The sequence below is a fragment of the Gopherus flavomarginatus genome, chromosome 5, assembly GCF_025201925.1.
Source record: "Gopherus flavomarginatus isolate rGopFla2 chromosome 5, rGopFla2.mat.asm, whole genome shotgun sequence".
In the NCBI taxonomy this organism is placed as follows: Eukaryota; Metazoa; Chordata; order Testudines; family Testudinidae; genus Gopherus; species Gopherus flavomarginatus.
The window spans coordinates 99,890,628-99,903,709 of record NC_066621.1 but is presented as its reverse complement, the minus strand read 5'-3'; the positions used below and the strand labels follow the sequence as shown (position 1 = coordinate 99,903,709).

At 45.6% G+C, this 13,082-nt stretch overlaps 1 protein-coding gene across 1 annotated transcript in view; it reads right to left on the bottom strand.

The window, feature by feature from the left end:
- CCDC9B (coiled-coil domain containing 9B) overlaps window positions 1-13,082 on the bottom strand; it is a 159,322-nt gene that overhangs the window by 68,983 nt on the left and 77,257 nt on the right. The window contains exon 5 of the mRNA XM_050954829.1: window positions 11,183-11,335. Within this exon, the coding sequence (XP_050810786.1) occupies window positions 11,183-11,335 (153 nt within the window). The remainder of the gene's footprint in view (window positions 1-11,182; window positions 11,336-13,082) is intronic.

Below are 13,082 nucleotides of genomic sequence, written 5' to 3'. Positions count from 1 at the left end.
CATGCTGCCAGACCTTTCCCTCTGATTTAGCACCAAACATGATCATGCAAGTCCAGCCACAGAGAGGGTATTTGCATGTCCTTGGATGCAATAAAAACCCTAGCCAGAATCTTCTGTGTGCTACCGACACTTGGCACTGACATGACATTTTATTTTAAAAGCACTCTACGAACCTTAACTTCCTGCTCCACACAACGCCCCTGTGAGGTGAATAATGATATTGACCTTCTAGAAAGATCTTAATTGGCCCCAGGTGCCTTGATTAACCTGGAGCAACTGCCATTTGGTTACCATGGTACTAGGGATTTGTTTAGCCTGGGGCTAACATACCTGTTCCTCAGTACTTTACTGTAGCCATCTGGCCTTGCCCCATCACAGGAGAATGAAAAAAAGGAACTAAAAATAAATACGTTTTTTATCTTGACAGTATCCCTTTAAAACATTCAGTAGCACACCCTCTCAGTCTCAGCTCCTTGCACCTCTTGCTCCCAGCTTCTCACACGTGCTTCCTCTCCTCTGGTTCCTCTCCACCTGACTGAATTACATCCCATTCAAACATCCTGTGTTATGACTGGCCAACTGTGTGTGTTCATGGAGGTTTATTGATATTACTCATGACATGATTCAACAAATAAGAAATGGGGTGTTAATCAAAGCCAGGATCTAATAACTCCTTAACTTTCTCTTTTGCTACAAATGGGGAAACTGAGGCACAGAAAGGTTAACATCCAACAGTGAGACAATCACTGCACCAGGATCAGAAATCCCTGCGCTTAAGCCTGGATCTGTGCTCGGATCACCAGATCATGCTGCCTCTCAAGCCTATGCCCCAAATAGGAATTGTCACATAGATGTTGATGGCAGCATTGGTGCTTCTGAGGGTTGGCTTTCAGAAGAAATGCTGTTCTCCGGAGGAAGGGAGAGGAGCGAAAGTCTTGCGTCTGCTCCTTTCTAGGAGCCCAGTTCTGCCAAAGGATCTGCATGCTTGAACTTCGCTCCTTCACAGAGTCCATTTGACTTCAGTGGGACCTCCTTGCAGGAGGAAGAGGACAGGCAGCTGAAGGACCACGCCCTAGGTTTGTTTGGGATCTTTCAGGCTAGTATTACTCGAGAAGCCTCGTTTTCAAATGCTGCCATTGACACAGTACATGCCAATCCCACACTTGGTAAGATCCCCACAGGTAGGTAAGATTAAATGAGTTCATTCTGGGATCTAGACCATCTCATTGAATTTTTATTTTCAAAATGAAGATGATAAATCACATGACTCAATCAAGCAGATGCCATCTGTAGATCCTGGTTGGAGGAGATGCATTAATATGGTTTCTCTTCAGGGTCAGATTTGCTACTCTTACTTCACAGGTAGTCTCACTAAAATGAATGGGAGTAACTGCAGAGGAAGGTGCTAGTCCATGTGAGTAAAAGCAGCAGACCCTAGTTATGTGGGGCTAGATTTTCAAAGGAGCTCAAAGCCAGATTTCCAAGTGCTCAGCACCCACAACTGGAGCCAGATTTTCAAAAGAGCTCGGCATATTGGGTGAATTATTTTTTCTGACCACCTACTGTGATGACCATATGGGAGCTGAGTTCTTTGGGCAACCACATCTGCAGTGTCAAATGAAACACTTTCTCTCTCCTTCTGTTCTTGGCAGTGGGTTTTTCTCTGTTGTGGGGAGGGGTGACATATATTCTGACACGTATAGCTGAGCCAGTGAGGGCAGTTCGTCCATCTCCAGACTGGAAATGGCTTCACTTGTGATATATTACCTAGGGAAACACTGTTAATAAATAGGCAGTGTAAAACACCCAGAAGCCACATACCTACCTGTCTGTTTGCAAGATGTAAGATGTTAATTAACAGGCATGCTCCAGTGGTTCCGGTGTGCCAGCTCACAGCTCTAATGCATAAAATGATTCTCCTGAAACATAGCCATGAAAAATGCCAGAGCATAGAGGGGCCTCTTAGGAAAACTGCTACCAAACACACAGCCAGTGAGACTTGCCCTCAGCCCTACTGATAATAATCAGAATTCTGCAACCAGGGGAAAGTCATGGATACAGACAGCAAGGGGAGGGGAAAACATGGCTGCTTTTTAGTTCCTACAAAAGCTGGGGGAATTGATTTTATTAGTTTCTGTGGGAGTGGAAGCCTTGTTTGATTTCATTTCTGTCTCTGCACACAGGGTAAAGCAGAGCTGAATTCTCAGTTTCCAGGGTCAAAGGGCTCCACTCCCCCAAGCAGACCAGATCATGTTCCATTGTGGAAACATCTGCACAGGGATCAGGAACTCTGATGTCCACTCTGAACTCAGGCATATGCTTGACGCACAGGGCCAGCTGCATGGAGTCCCAGTGCTTCTTCATGGGCTCTGGGTCCCCTACTCCAGCTCCCCAGTGCTCCAGCTCAGCTCAGAGGGACAGAGAGTGTTCTGTAGGAACAGGACTATGGCTTTTGGCTCAATTTTTTCTCTGTTGTTTCTGCTGGATGCAGGAAATGAAGGTGTGAGAAATGTGGGTCCTCCACAGCCAGTTCCCAAGCCCTCATCACTTGGGTATCCTCAGACACCATCGAGAGCTTTCAGTGAGGGCTGAGGGAACACAGGACTGCTGCCATGGAGGCAGCTAATTTCTCCTTTTGTATGGCGGGGAGAATTGCATGCAGCGTCCATTCCATGCACAGATCCTGAGGGTGGGATCCAGTCCTATACCTTTTCTAAACTGTGGGCTCTTAGGCAGTTACCATGGTAAAGCTACTTAACCCACCAGAAATCTTGCACTTCAGCTCTAGATTGCAGTTGATGAAAAATCACGGGAGCCATGTCCACCTCCAGACCACAGGAGGGCACTGGCATGCTCAGCCTTCCTATGCTGCTGCCCCATTCTCAGGCTGACAGGCACAGCACTACCTCACTCATCACCCAAGATGGAAAAGCATATTAGGCCACGTCCATACTACAGAGTAAAATCGAAATTAATAAAATCGATTTTATAAAACAGATTTTATAAAATCGATTTTACGCGTCCACACTAGGGCACATTACTTCGGTGGTGTGCGTCCATGGTCCCAGGCTACCATCGATTTCCGGAGCGGTGCACTCTGGGTAGCTCAGTAAAAGAATGGGACCAATAACTTCGATTTCCGTCCACACTAACCCTAAATCGATTTAGTAATATCGATTTTAGGGTTACTCCTTTCGTTTAGCCAGAGTACAGAAATCAATTTTAAGACCCCTTAAAATCGATTTTAAGTGCCTTGTAGTGTGGACGGGTACAGCGTTAAATCAATTTAACGCTGTTTAAATCGATTTAACGCTGTAGTGTGGACCTGGCCTAAGTGTCCGATTGGCTTTTGGTGGGTTCCCCGGCTGCAACCTGTCAGTGAGAGCAGCAGCATGGGGAGTCCAAGATGGAGATCCTGTGGTCTGTCATGGCAACAGTGAGTGGGAGTGAAAGGTTTATGAACGTGGCTTCTTAATTTTATGCCATCACTTCTAAGTTGGAGCCTGTGGTCTAGTTAGCTCTGTAAGTGTTCTGCGTTTGCTTTCTAAGTGCCGCACCTTTAAATCTCTAAGAACTCTGCTGTCTGCAGAGCCAGGCAGACATTTTGAGAGGCAAAGCTGTTGCAGCCTACTAGGGAGGAAACACGATCACACCGTGCTCTCTCATGGAGACTTTACTTTCGTACTTGCGTGGTTTGTTATTCTAAAAGACAACATGATTCTGCATGAAAGGTGCTGTTTGGTCTTTGTTAAGGAAAAACTTACAAGAGATGAAGATTTCTGCTGTGCTACATGTGGCCCAGAGGGGTTGTTGTCTCACAATCCCACGGCTCTCTGGGAGGAGAGACAAGATAAGCACTTTACACCCATATTGATTTTTAAAATGTTGGATACAACCCTGTGATAGGTTGGGTAAGGTTCTAGTCACTTGCTCAATCAAGCAAAATGTCAACAGGCTTCATGCAAACTCGTTTCTAAAAGAGAGCCTGGAGATCTGAAAGCAACTCCTACACCACAGCCACCAGAGAAAGGAAAAGGACCAAGTGTCTGGAGAGCTCAAGACAGGATGTCAAAGCTGTTGAGCCATCCACAGGGCATTCTAGACAGTCCAAGCCACCCCACACAGCGCTGCATCTGTCTGAGGGAGGAAGACCCTGGGTGTTAAAGAGTGAGCAAGGAATGAATTGATCTGTGAATGTGCAAGAGAGTGAAGGAGGAGAGCATGAGTAGCCGGGGCTGAGTGAATGTGGAAATTGTTAGCCTGGACAGACTGGATGGCTCAGGACAAGGGGATACAGAAGAGAAGGGGAGGGCCTTTTGCTTATAGGTCATCATTGCCAATCTAGATGAGGCTGGTAATTGCTGGCAGTAATCACCATCTGTTCGGTTGCCTGTATATTGAGACGGCAGCTCAGTTCAGTTCCTTGTGGACAGGCATTCACACCACAAAAACCACTATCACAATTGGTGTGGATTAGCAACCTTGCTAGTAATCTCAGTAAAAAGCCCTGGACTGAATGGGAATAGAAGCAGAATTACCCTCTTGTCCCTTAGGATGGTCCATCCCCAGGTTGAGAAACAGTGGTATGAAGAGACTGAGTGTCTGCAGAAGCATCTGGAAATGAAATGGAAGAGCCAACTTAGTTGCCTCCACTACTGACTGCTTCTGCATAGGAGAAAAAGGGGGAAAAGAAACAGTCTACTCCTTGAGGACTAGAACCAGCAGTACATGTGGCGGTACCAGCCATCCCCCAGAAGCTGCCAGCTTAACAGAAGAGAAGGGAACCAAGAACAAGAGTGTCCTGCAGAATGTGCCAGGGAGCAGGGAGACCACATGGCAGGCCAGCATGGGCAAGTGCATAAAAGCAGGGGACCAGGGCTGTGGCAGCTGGTGCAGGGGAATAGGAAGACCAGGCAGGAGGGAAGCATGTGCAAGGGAAGAAGAGGAGAGAAAGGAATATAATCGGTGGGAGGGGGTGATGGTGTTTATGATATTTTTCAAAAAGCATAAATCACATAATCATAGACTCAGTGCAAACCTTGCAATGACATCAGGAGGAGCAGGATTAGGCCCTAAATAGAAAGGAGCCCCTTCTTCTTTACCACTCTCTAGCTCTGGGCACCCCCCTCTTTTAATGTGAACAATTCTCCCTTGTGTGAGGAGTAGGGAAAGTTGGGAGCTCTGTCACACTCAAATTAAAACAAAAGCTCTTTATAGCAAAAAGCACTGTTTAAAATGCTTCAGCAATCCCAATATCTATTTCATGCTGTGAGGTGGAGTGGCTCCCGGGCTCGAGGACAAACGGCATGGTGTTATGGAAACGCAAAGGCAGGCACTACCCGTGAGAGCTAAGCGAGTCTGCCAGCCGTGCTTACCAACTCTCCCAGCATGATTTACAATCTCAATTTCATTGCCTCTTTGTGCTCCCTGCTGTCCTGTCAACCATTCTACACCCTGAGCTGTGCAGGCGAAAAGGAACAGACCTGCCCATCTTACTGTGTAAGACCCTCCTATGCCCCCACTCATGGCATGCAGCATAGTGTCGACAGCACAGAGATAAGCTTTCTTCCTGCAGATACCACGCTGAGAAGAGGGCAGAGTGCAAGAGCTGCTGCTGAATCAGTGCCTCCTGAAAAGGCGGATTGAATTGTGCAGTGCTTGAGTTAATTGCCCCCCTGCATCAGCAGAATGTAGCCAAGGCTCTGTCAATCTCAGGCTGCCAGAGCGCAGTTCAAAGCTACATTTAATCTCCACTAGAGAACACAAATAATGCAGCTGCCCCTTCAAGCACAAAGCCAGCCCTGTGCCTCCCGCCTGGGTTGTGTGGTACAGGAGGATGCAGTGTTTCTAAAGCCTAGAAACAGGGACTGCCAATCAGGATCTCTTCTCTCTCCCTGAGGTAGTTAAACCATCCCCATTAGTACAGGATCTGAGCACCTCACACTCTGTGATGTATTTATCATCACAGTGCTCCTGTGAGGTAGGGAAGTGCTATTATCCCCAACTTACTAACAGAGAGAGAAAATAACTTGCCTGGGATCACCCAAGAAGTCTGTGGGGAGCAGGGAATTGAAGGCAAATCTCCTGAGTTCCAGACTAGCACCCTAGTCACTGGAACCTGATTATGTCACAGACTTGCTCTGTGGCTTTGGACAAGTCACTGAAACTTTCTGTGCTTCAGTTTCCCCATCTGTAAAATGGATTAATGTACTTATTCACCTCTGTGAACTACTCTGAGATAGTCAGACCGAAAAATATTAATGAATCCATTCCTATCTTCTTACTATTAATTAGCCTGATGCACACCAGTGCTCTCAGGAGGGAGGTTAAGCAGCGGCAGAGTGGGAGAGACAGATGTATATGTCTTTGGCTTTTCAGAGTCCTGTCAGCACTAATAAATGGATGCATTGCTGACAATGCTCCCTCCCAAATCTGTAACAGAAATGACTGAAGTGACAGTGTAAGCTGGACAAAACCATTTCAGAAAATGTTTCTAGGTGTAACAGGTGCAAGCTGAACTGCAGGTGGACAAGGGGCGGCTGTCATTTTAGGCTCCATCTGCACTGCATGTCTAACTGATTCTAGTTACCACATGTTTAACATCTGTAACATAGTGAGGAACCTATCCATATCCCTCAGACTGGGCTTGGTGAGGTCCCACCGACGCTACACACTTTAACCATGTGTCTGACAAAGTGGGTATTCACCCACGAAAGCTTTCGCTCCAGTACTTCTGTTAGTCTATAAGGTGCCACAGGACTCTTTGTCACTTTTTACAGATCCAGACTAACACGGCTATCCCTCTGATACTTTAACCATGCTGTATCCAAATCTGTGACTCACTGGTTCTAGGCTGCTTGTGGCTGAGTACTGCTTATCAAGCAGTTGTCTCAGTAGTACCTTGTGTTCCCTTTGGGTATGTCTACACTGCGATTAGACACCCACAGCTGACCCATGCCAGCTGACACGGCCTCACAGGATGTGGGCTGTGGGGCTGTTTCATTGCAGTGTAGACTTCTGGGCTTGGGCTGGAGCCTGGGCTCGAGGACCCTGCAAGGTGGGAGGGTCCCAGAACTCAGGCTCCAGCCTGAGCCCAGAAGACTACACTGCAACTAAACAGCCCTGCAACCTGAGTCATAGATTCATAGATTCTAGGACTGGAAGGGACCTCGAGAGGCCATCGAGTCCAGTCCCCTGCCCTCATGGCAGGACCAAATACTGTCTAGACCATCCCTGATAGACATTTATCTGACCTACTCTTAAATATCTCCAGAGATGGAGATTCCACAGCCTCCCTAGGCAATTTATTCCAGTGTTTAACCACCCTGACAGGAACTTTTTCCTAATGTCCATCCTAAATCTCCCTTGCTGCAGTTTAAGCCCATTGCTTCTTGTTCTATCCTTTGAGGCTAAGGTGAACAAGTTATCTCCCTCCTCCTGATGACATCCTTTTAGATACCTGAAAATTGCTATCATGTCCCCTCTCAGTCTTCTCTTTTCCAAACTAAACAAACTCAATTCTTTCAGCCTTCCTTCATAGGTCATGTTCACTGGCACGGGCCAGCTGCGGGTTTTTAATTGCAGTGTAGACATACCCAGAGCAATCTGTTGTCTCTCATCTCATACTTAAGGCTTGTCTACATGCCCCTGCAATTTGGACTACTACAGGGGTGAGAATTGCTGCACCCAAAAGAGTGCTGTGCTGTAACTGCCCTGTGGGGCTGCTGCTGGTGTGAACTAATAGGTGCTTAGTTCACATTAACATAGTCCTGTTTGAAGAGGATGACATTAATCCAAACTACGGAACTGTTTGCAAACTTGTAGTTCATGCTAGCAGCATCCATACAGGGCAGTTGCAGCACAGCACTTTGGTGCATGCTGCAAGTCACACACCCATATTCTACACCATGCTGCAGTACACACATAGCATTAGGTTCTAAGCTCTCTGCCACAGGAACCATCTTTTTGTGGTATATCCAGCACAATGGGCCTGGGCCTCCAGGTACTACCACGTTACAAATCAAATACTAATTATTAACAAGGTAGAGGAGACAGCGCTGTATTTCCCAATAGGTGGGCCAATCTCATGAGGCGGATTGGAATGTAGAATATTGAGGTTCAACTAATAACTATTGGAAATTAGGGTTTCAGAGGTCAGCTCAATCACCTTGTTTATATTATGGCTGATTTAACAACTAGTCAATCTACAAAAACATTTTTAAAAAACCTATTTAACTAAAATGAGCACAGAGTTTGAGAATCTGGTGTCCAGTGGCTTCTGTTAGGACCTTCGTTTTCTCAGTTCCACTCTGCCTTCTCTGAGGATCAGAATGGTAGCTCCTTGTTTGCTTGCTGGCTGAGTGACTAGGTGTTTTTTAGCGTATCCACAGACGTCTCCTATAGAGCATGGCTCTTTGTACAGGGGCTGGATGCCTGTTTCAGGAAGTAACTCTGAGAAAACTCTGCCTGGGGAGAGAATGAAGCTCTTTGTACCAACAGCAGGAGGGGCGCTGCCTCTGTACTCTCTGCCAGTAATAAACAGAGGTGGCTTTTTTATTAAAGTGAGCTCATGACAGTGTCATTAGTCCAGGATTCAGCCTGGCTGCACTAATCCACCAATAAGGAGATGGTGAAATCATACAACATTCTTAATTCTTCCTTTTCATTGCCTTCAGACTCTTAAACGCTGCTTAGTGATGTACTTCTTGCTTCTGTACACTAAGTGCAGTATTTAGACTCTTTTATATTAAGCTCCAGTTTTGTTTTTTCTGCATCCATCCTATGCATTTTACACTTTGCTGCTGCACAGCGAAGCGGTGAATGTGACCAAATGACTTTGTGGAAATCTTCTCAGGGTGGATAATGGCACCCACTTTGTCATTTCTCATGGCCACCCCTTCGTGTGCATGTGTCCACCAGAACGCAGGAGTGCAATTTCTCTCTCCTTCCCTACCCAGACCACTTGCTTCAATTTCAAAATTCAAACATGAACACTGGTGTCAGAGGACAGCACAGGCTGAGTGTTTGCAGAGAAGCATTAATTGGGGATTACTGGATTAAATTTTGACAAAGTCCACTGAATACACTGTGGTCATTTGCAAATGGAGAATAGGAGGCAGTGACAGGGAAATGTTGGCTCCTCTCCCTGGGATACCCAGTTAGGTAAGTTAATTGGGAACATTGTCTTTAAAGTGTGGTAGAACTGTGTGATTAGAAAAAGCAGCAAAGAATCCTGTGGCACCTTATAGACTAACAGACGTTTTGGAGCATGAGCTTTCGTGGGTGAATACCCACTTCCTCAGATGCATGTAATGGAAATATCCAGGGGCAGGTATATATATGTGTGCTAGCAAGCAAGCTAGAGATAATGAGGTCAGTTCAGTCAGGGAGGATGAGGCCCTGTTCTAGCAGTTGAGGTGTGAAAACCAAGAGAGGAGAAACTGGTTCTGTAGTTGGCAAGCCATTCACAGTCTTTGTTCAATCCTGAGCTGATGGTGTCAAATTTGCTTGCTAGCACACATATATATACCTGCCCCTGGATATTTCCATTACATGCATCTGAGGAAGTGGGTATTCACCCACGAAAGCTCATGCTCCAAAACGTCTGTTAGTCTATAAGGTGCCACAGGATTCTTTTCTGCTTTTACAGATCCAGACTAACACGGCTACCCTCTGATACTTGTGATTAGAAAGTTATTTGAGGGGTGGGAAAACCAAGCCTTTTGGGCTGTTATGGACTTTCTCCTGAGTATGCCTGAAAACTGAATTGCAGCACATATTTACATTTTGGAGGAGGAAAATTTGAAGGCAGGCTCCCTTTAAAAAGCAGCAATGATCCCTACTGAGCATGCCCCCCCCAAATTCCTACTAATTTTCTAAGTGTCCTCTGTTAGCTTTAACTATGGCAAAGTGTAGCTTGTAGGTAGCAGGTAGAGCACTGAATGGGGAGGAGATAGAGCATTGTGAATGCAGCTCCCTTTTCTCAAATGTTAGGGCTCTGATTATTAGATATTCAGGAGATACACTTTGGGCAGGAATAGGGAGAGAGGAAACATGGCTTTTACCAATCCCTGTGGCATAAGATAGAGCAGCCTTGAGGTTGCTCTAATATATACATTGGTTTTCAATTACTCCAAGGGCTGTTTGAGCAGGCAAGAATAGCCGCAGCACACTGGTGCACAGGCTACATCCCCTATCCCCCAAACATGCCCTGACAATTCCCCTTTGGCAGGGGCTGTGTTGTAGAAATATTACACTAGCTCTGTGCTACCATGGAAATCCCTTGCACTGCTGAGTATTCAATGGTTGCTCAATCTGCTGACTTATCTGGTTCTTTATGACACTCAGTGTAAAGTGACCATAGGGAAACAGGTAGTAGGGTCCTGTATCTCTAGTCAAACTCTCAGTGGGGAGGAGAAAAAGCTGGAGAATACCCTAGGCAATTAGCAGTACACCTTGGCTGCAGTCCCACTGAGGGAAATTGCCTTTGATCTTTATGTACAACCTTGTTTTGTGTATTTTAGCTTTATGTTTTCTCTTGTTATCTTTCATGATCCTGAGCACTGGGTGTTGGAGGCACACTCTAGCTTGGCTGTGTATTCTCTTGTATTGAAATATATCATTTTTGCGAGGAAGGAGTTTGCAATAGAGTATTTGGTCCGTGTTTCCAAAATCTAAAAGGTTCAACAAAATCATCAAATGTGCTGTCCCACAGGTGACATCAGTTTGTTTTGGACATGGATATTGCCCACCCCAATTAACTTTTAAGTTGTACTGTCTGTTTGTCTAGGATCGGGCTCTTTGACTGTATCCTCCACCATGGCCCTGGGTGGAAAGCTGGCTTTAGGTGTCCATGAGGCCCACGGCTTTAAATGATGATAACTTTTGCATTCTTTCCTTCTTAAATACAAGGCAAGTACATGGCAATGCCTGCCCCTCTCCTTGTTCCCCCCGAAAGAAGCATCATATGAGATTCCTTTGGGAAGCATGTTGAAGAATCTGCTGAGGTCAAAGCTGAACAAATCTGAAGATAGCTAGAGCTAGGATCACTGAGAAGGGAACGTGGATCAGGGCCTATGGCCTTGTCTCCTGAGCTAGGATAGCCAGACAGCTTTAGCCCTGATAACTCCCACACTACTAAAAAACACTATCTCCAACTGGCCTGCTGCCGGAATGTACTCACTTTTTCCTTGTTGTCCATAGTGATGGCAATCTGCATCCGTCTCCCTCTGCGGAAAGCTACCAGGTGGTCCACCTCTTCCTCACTCAGGTCTGGGTCCCCACCTTGACTAAGGAGGCCATCTGAACTCCGTTTCTCACTGACAATCCGCTTCCCCTGGAAACAACAGAGCAAGAGCAACATACATATAATGACACAAAATTTAGAAGCATCCTCCTTCCTGTATCAGCCTATCACTATAATCGTAGACACAGAGGGTCTGGTAGTGAATTTAGGAATTGGCATAATGGAACAGATCAATGGTCCATCCAGTCCAGTTCAGCCTCCAGGCTTTGAAAGTGGCAAACATTGGGAACTTCGGAGGAAAATGTAAAGTTCACATAAATTCACTTGGCTTATTGCAGTGTTTCTCAAACTGGGGTCACCGCTTGTGCAGGGAAAGCCCCTGGTGGGCTGAGCCAGTGTGTTTACCTGCCCCATCCTCAGGTCCAGCCGATCGTGGCTCCCATTGGCCGCGGTCACTGCTCCAGGCCAATGGGAGCTGCTGGAAGCAGCACAGGCCGAGAGACTCACTGGCCGCTGCTTCCAGCAGCTCGCATTGGCCTGCAGCGGTGAACTGTGGCCAGTGGGAACCACGATCAGCTGGACCTGTGGATCAGGCAGGTAAACAAACCAGCGGGGCTTTCCCTGCACAAGCGATGGAACAAGCTTGAGAAACACTGGCTTATTGTGTACAACTATCCAATGAGGAAAATTTCTTCTTGTCTTCGTTGCTCCAAAACTTGAGTATTGATTGGCCGCCTTTATCGTTTTTATTTTATTGTGAATTATAGTCAGGTGTTGCTAGTTGTATTCTCTTTTGACTCTTACTAAGATATTTGCCTCCATAAAATCCAAGGGTTAAAATGGGGGAGAGGGAAGGGGAAGTCGGAGTAGTGATACTCCCCTAAACCCACGCACAAACCATGCCCTTGTCATCTGAGACTCTGTGATCTTCATAATATCATTGGCCCTCTCCTTTCTTGAATGATTTGATCAACAGTAGAACAATTGAACTACTGATCAAATAATGAAATAGTTGACAATGTTGACATTTCAACTCTTGTCATGAGCTTCAGATGACATAGGCAGTTCACACCTTTCAGAGTTATTGCTTCAGGCTGTCTGCTGATTCAGAAACACTTGCTGCATCAGTTTACATCTGGCTTTTATTCTGATTATTATCTTCACAGTCAATTCAGCTCCTGGTAATTTCCTCAGCTGTGAGTTCCACAGAGTAAATATATCTTTTGTACAAAAACATTATCTTTCAATTTCACTGTGTGCCATTTTGTTCTCATCTTACAGGAAAGGGTAAATTGGAGAATTTGACAGGTCGTCTTTATACTAGTCAGTATTCTATAGATAGCACTGTCATATCTCTTCTTAGTTTTCTTCTTTCCAAATCATTTCTAGAGTAAAATTTTCAAAAGCAAGTAAGTGACTTAGGAGCCTGAATAATGGTATGTATGCTCCTAAATCACATAGGCACTTTTGAAAATGTTACCCTATGTCTCCTTATTCTCTCTTCATGTGGATGCCGTCCTTAGCTCGCCTCTAACAGTGCTGTGCAGAACTCGGCTGTTTCATTTCACAAGGGGAGGTGCATGTTCTTCACTGTCAATCTGGGGGGTTTTACTCACATCTGAGTAAACGTGGTGAATTAACTCAAAATTTCAAAACAAAATGTAGTTGAAATTAGAGAGCTCCTTTATAACAGCAAATTTCATATGATTTGGATGTAAAACCTTAACTGGGCCCAGGTTTGTTCAAAAAGTTTGCAAACCTCAGCAGTGCTTCCATTGAATTTGTAATGACACCTGAAACCAAACATGTTTCATTGTAACCTTATCAATACTAGGTT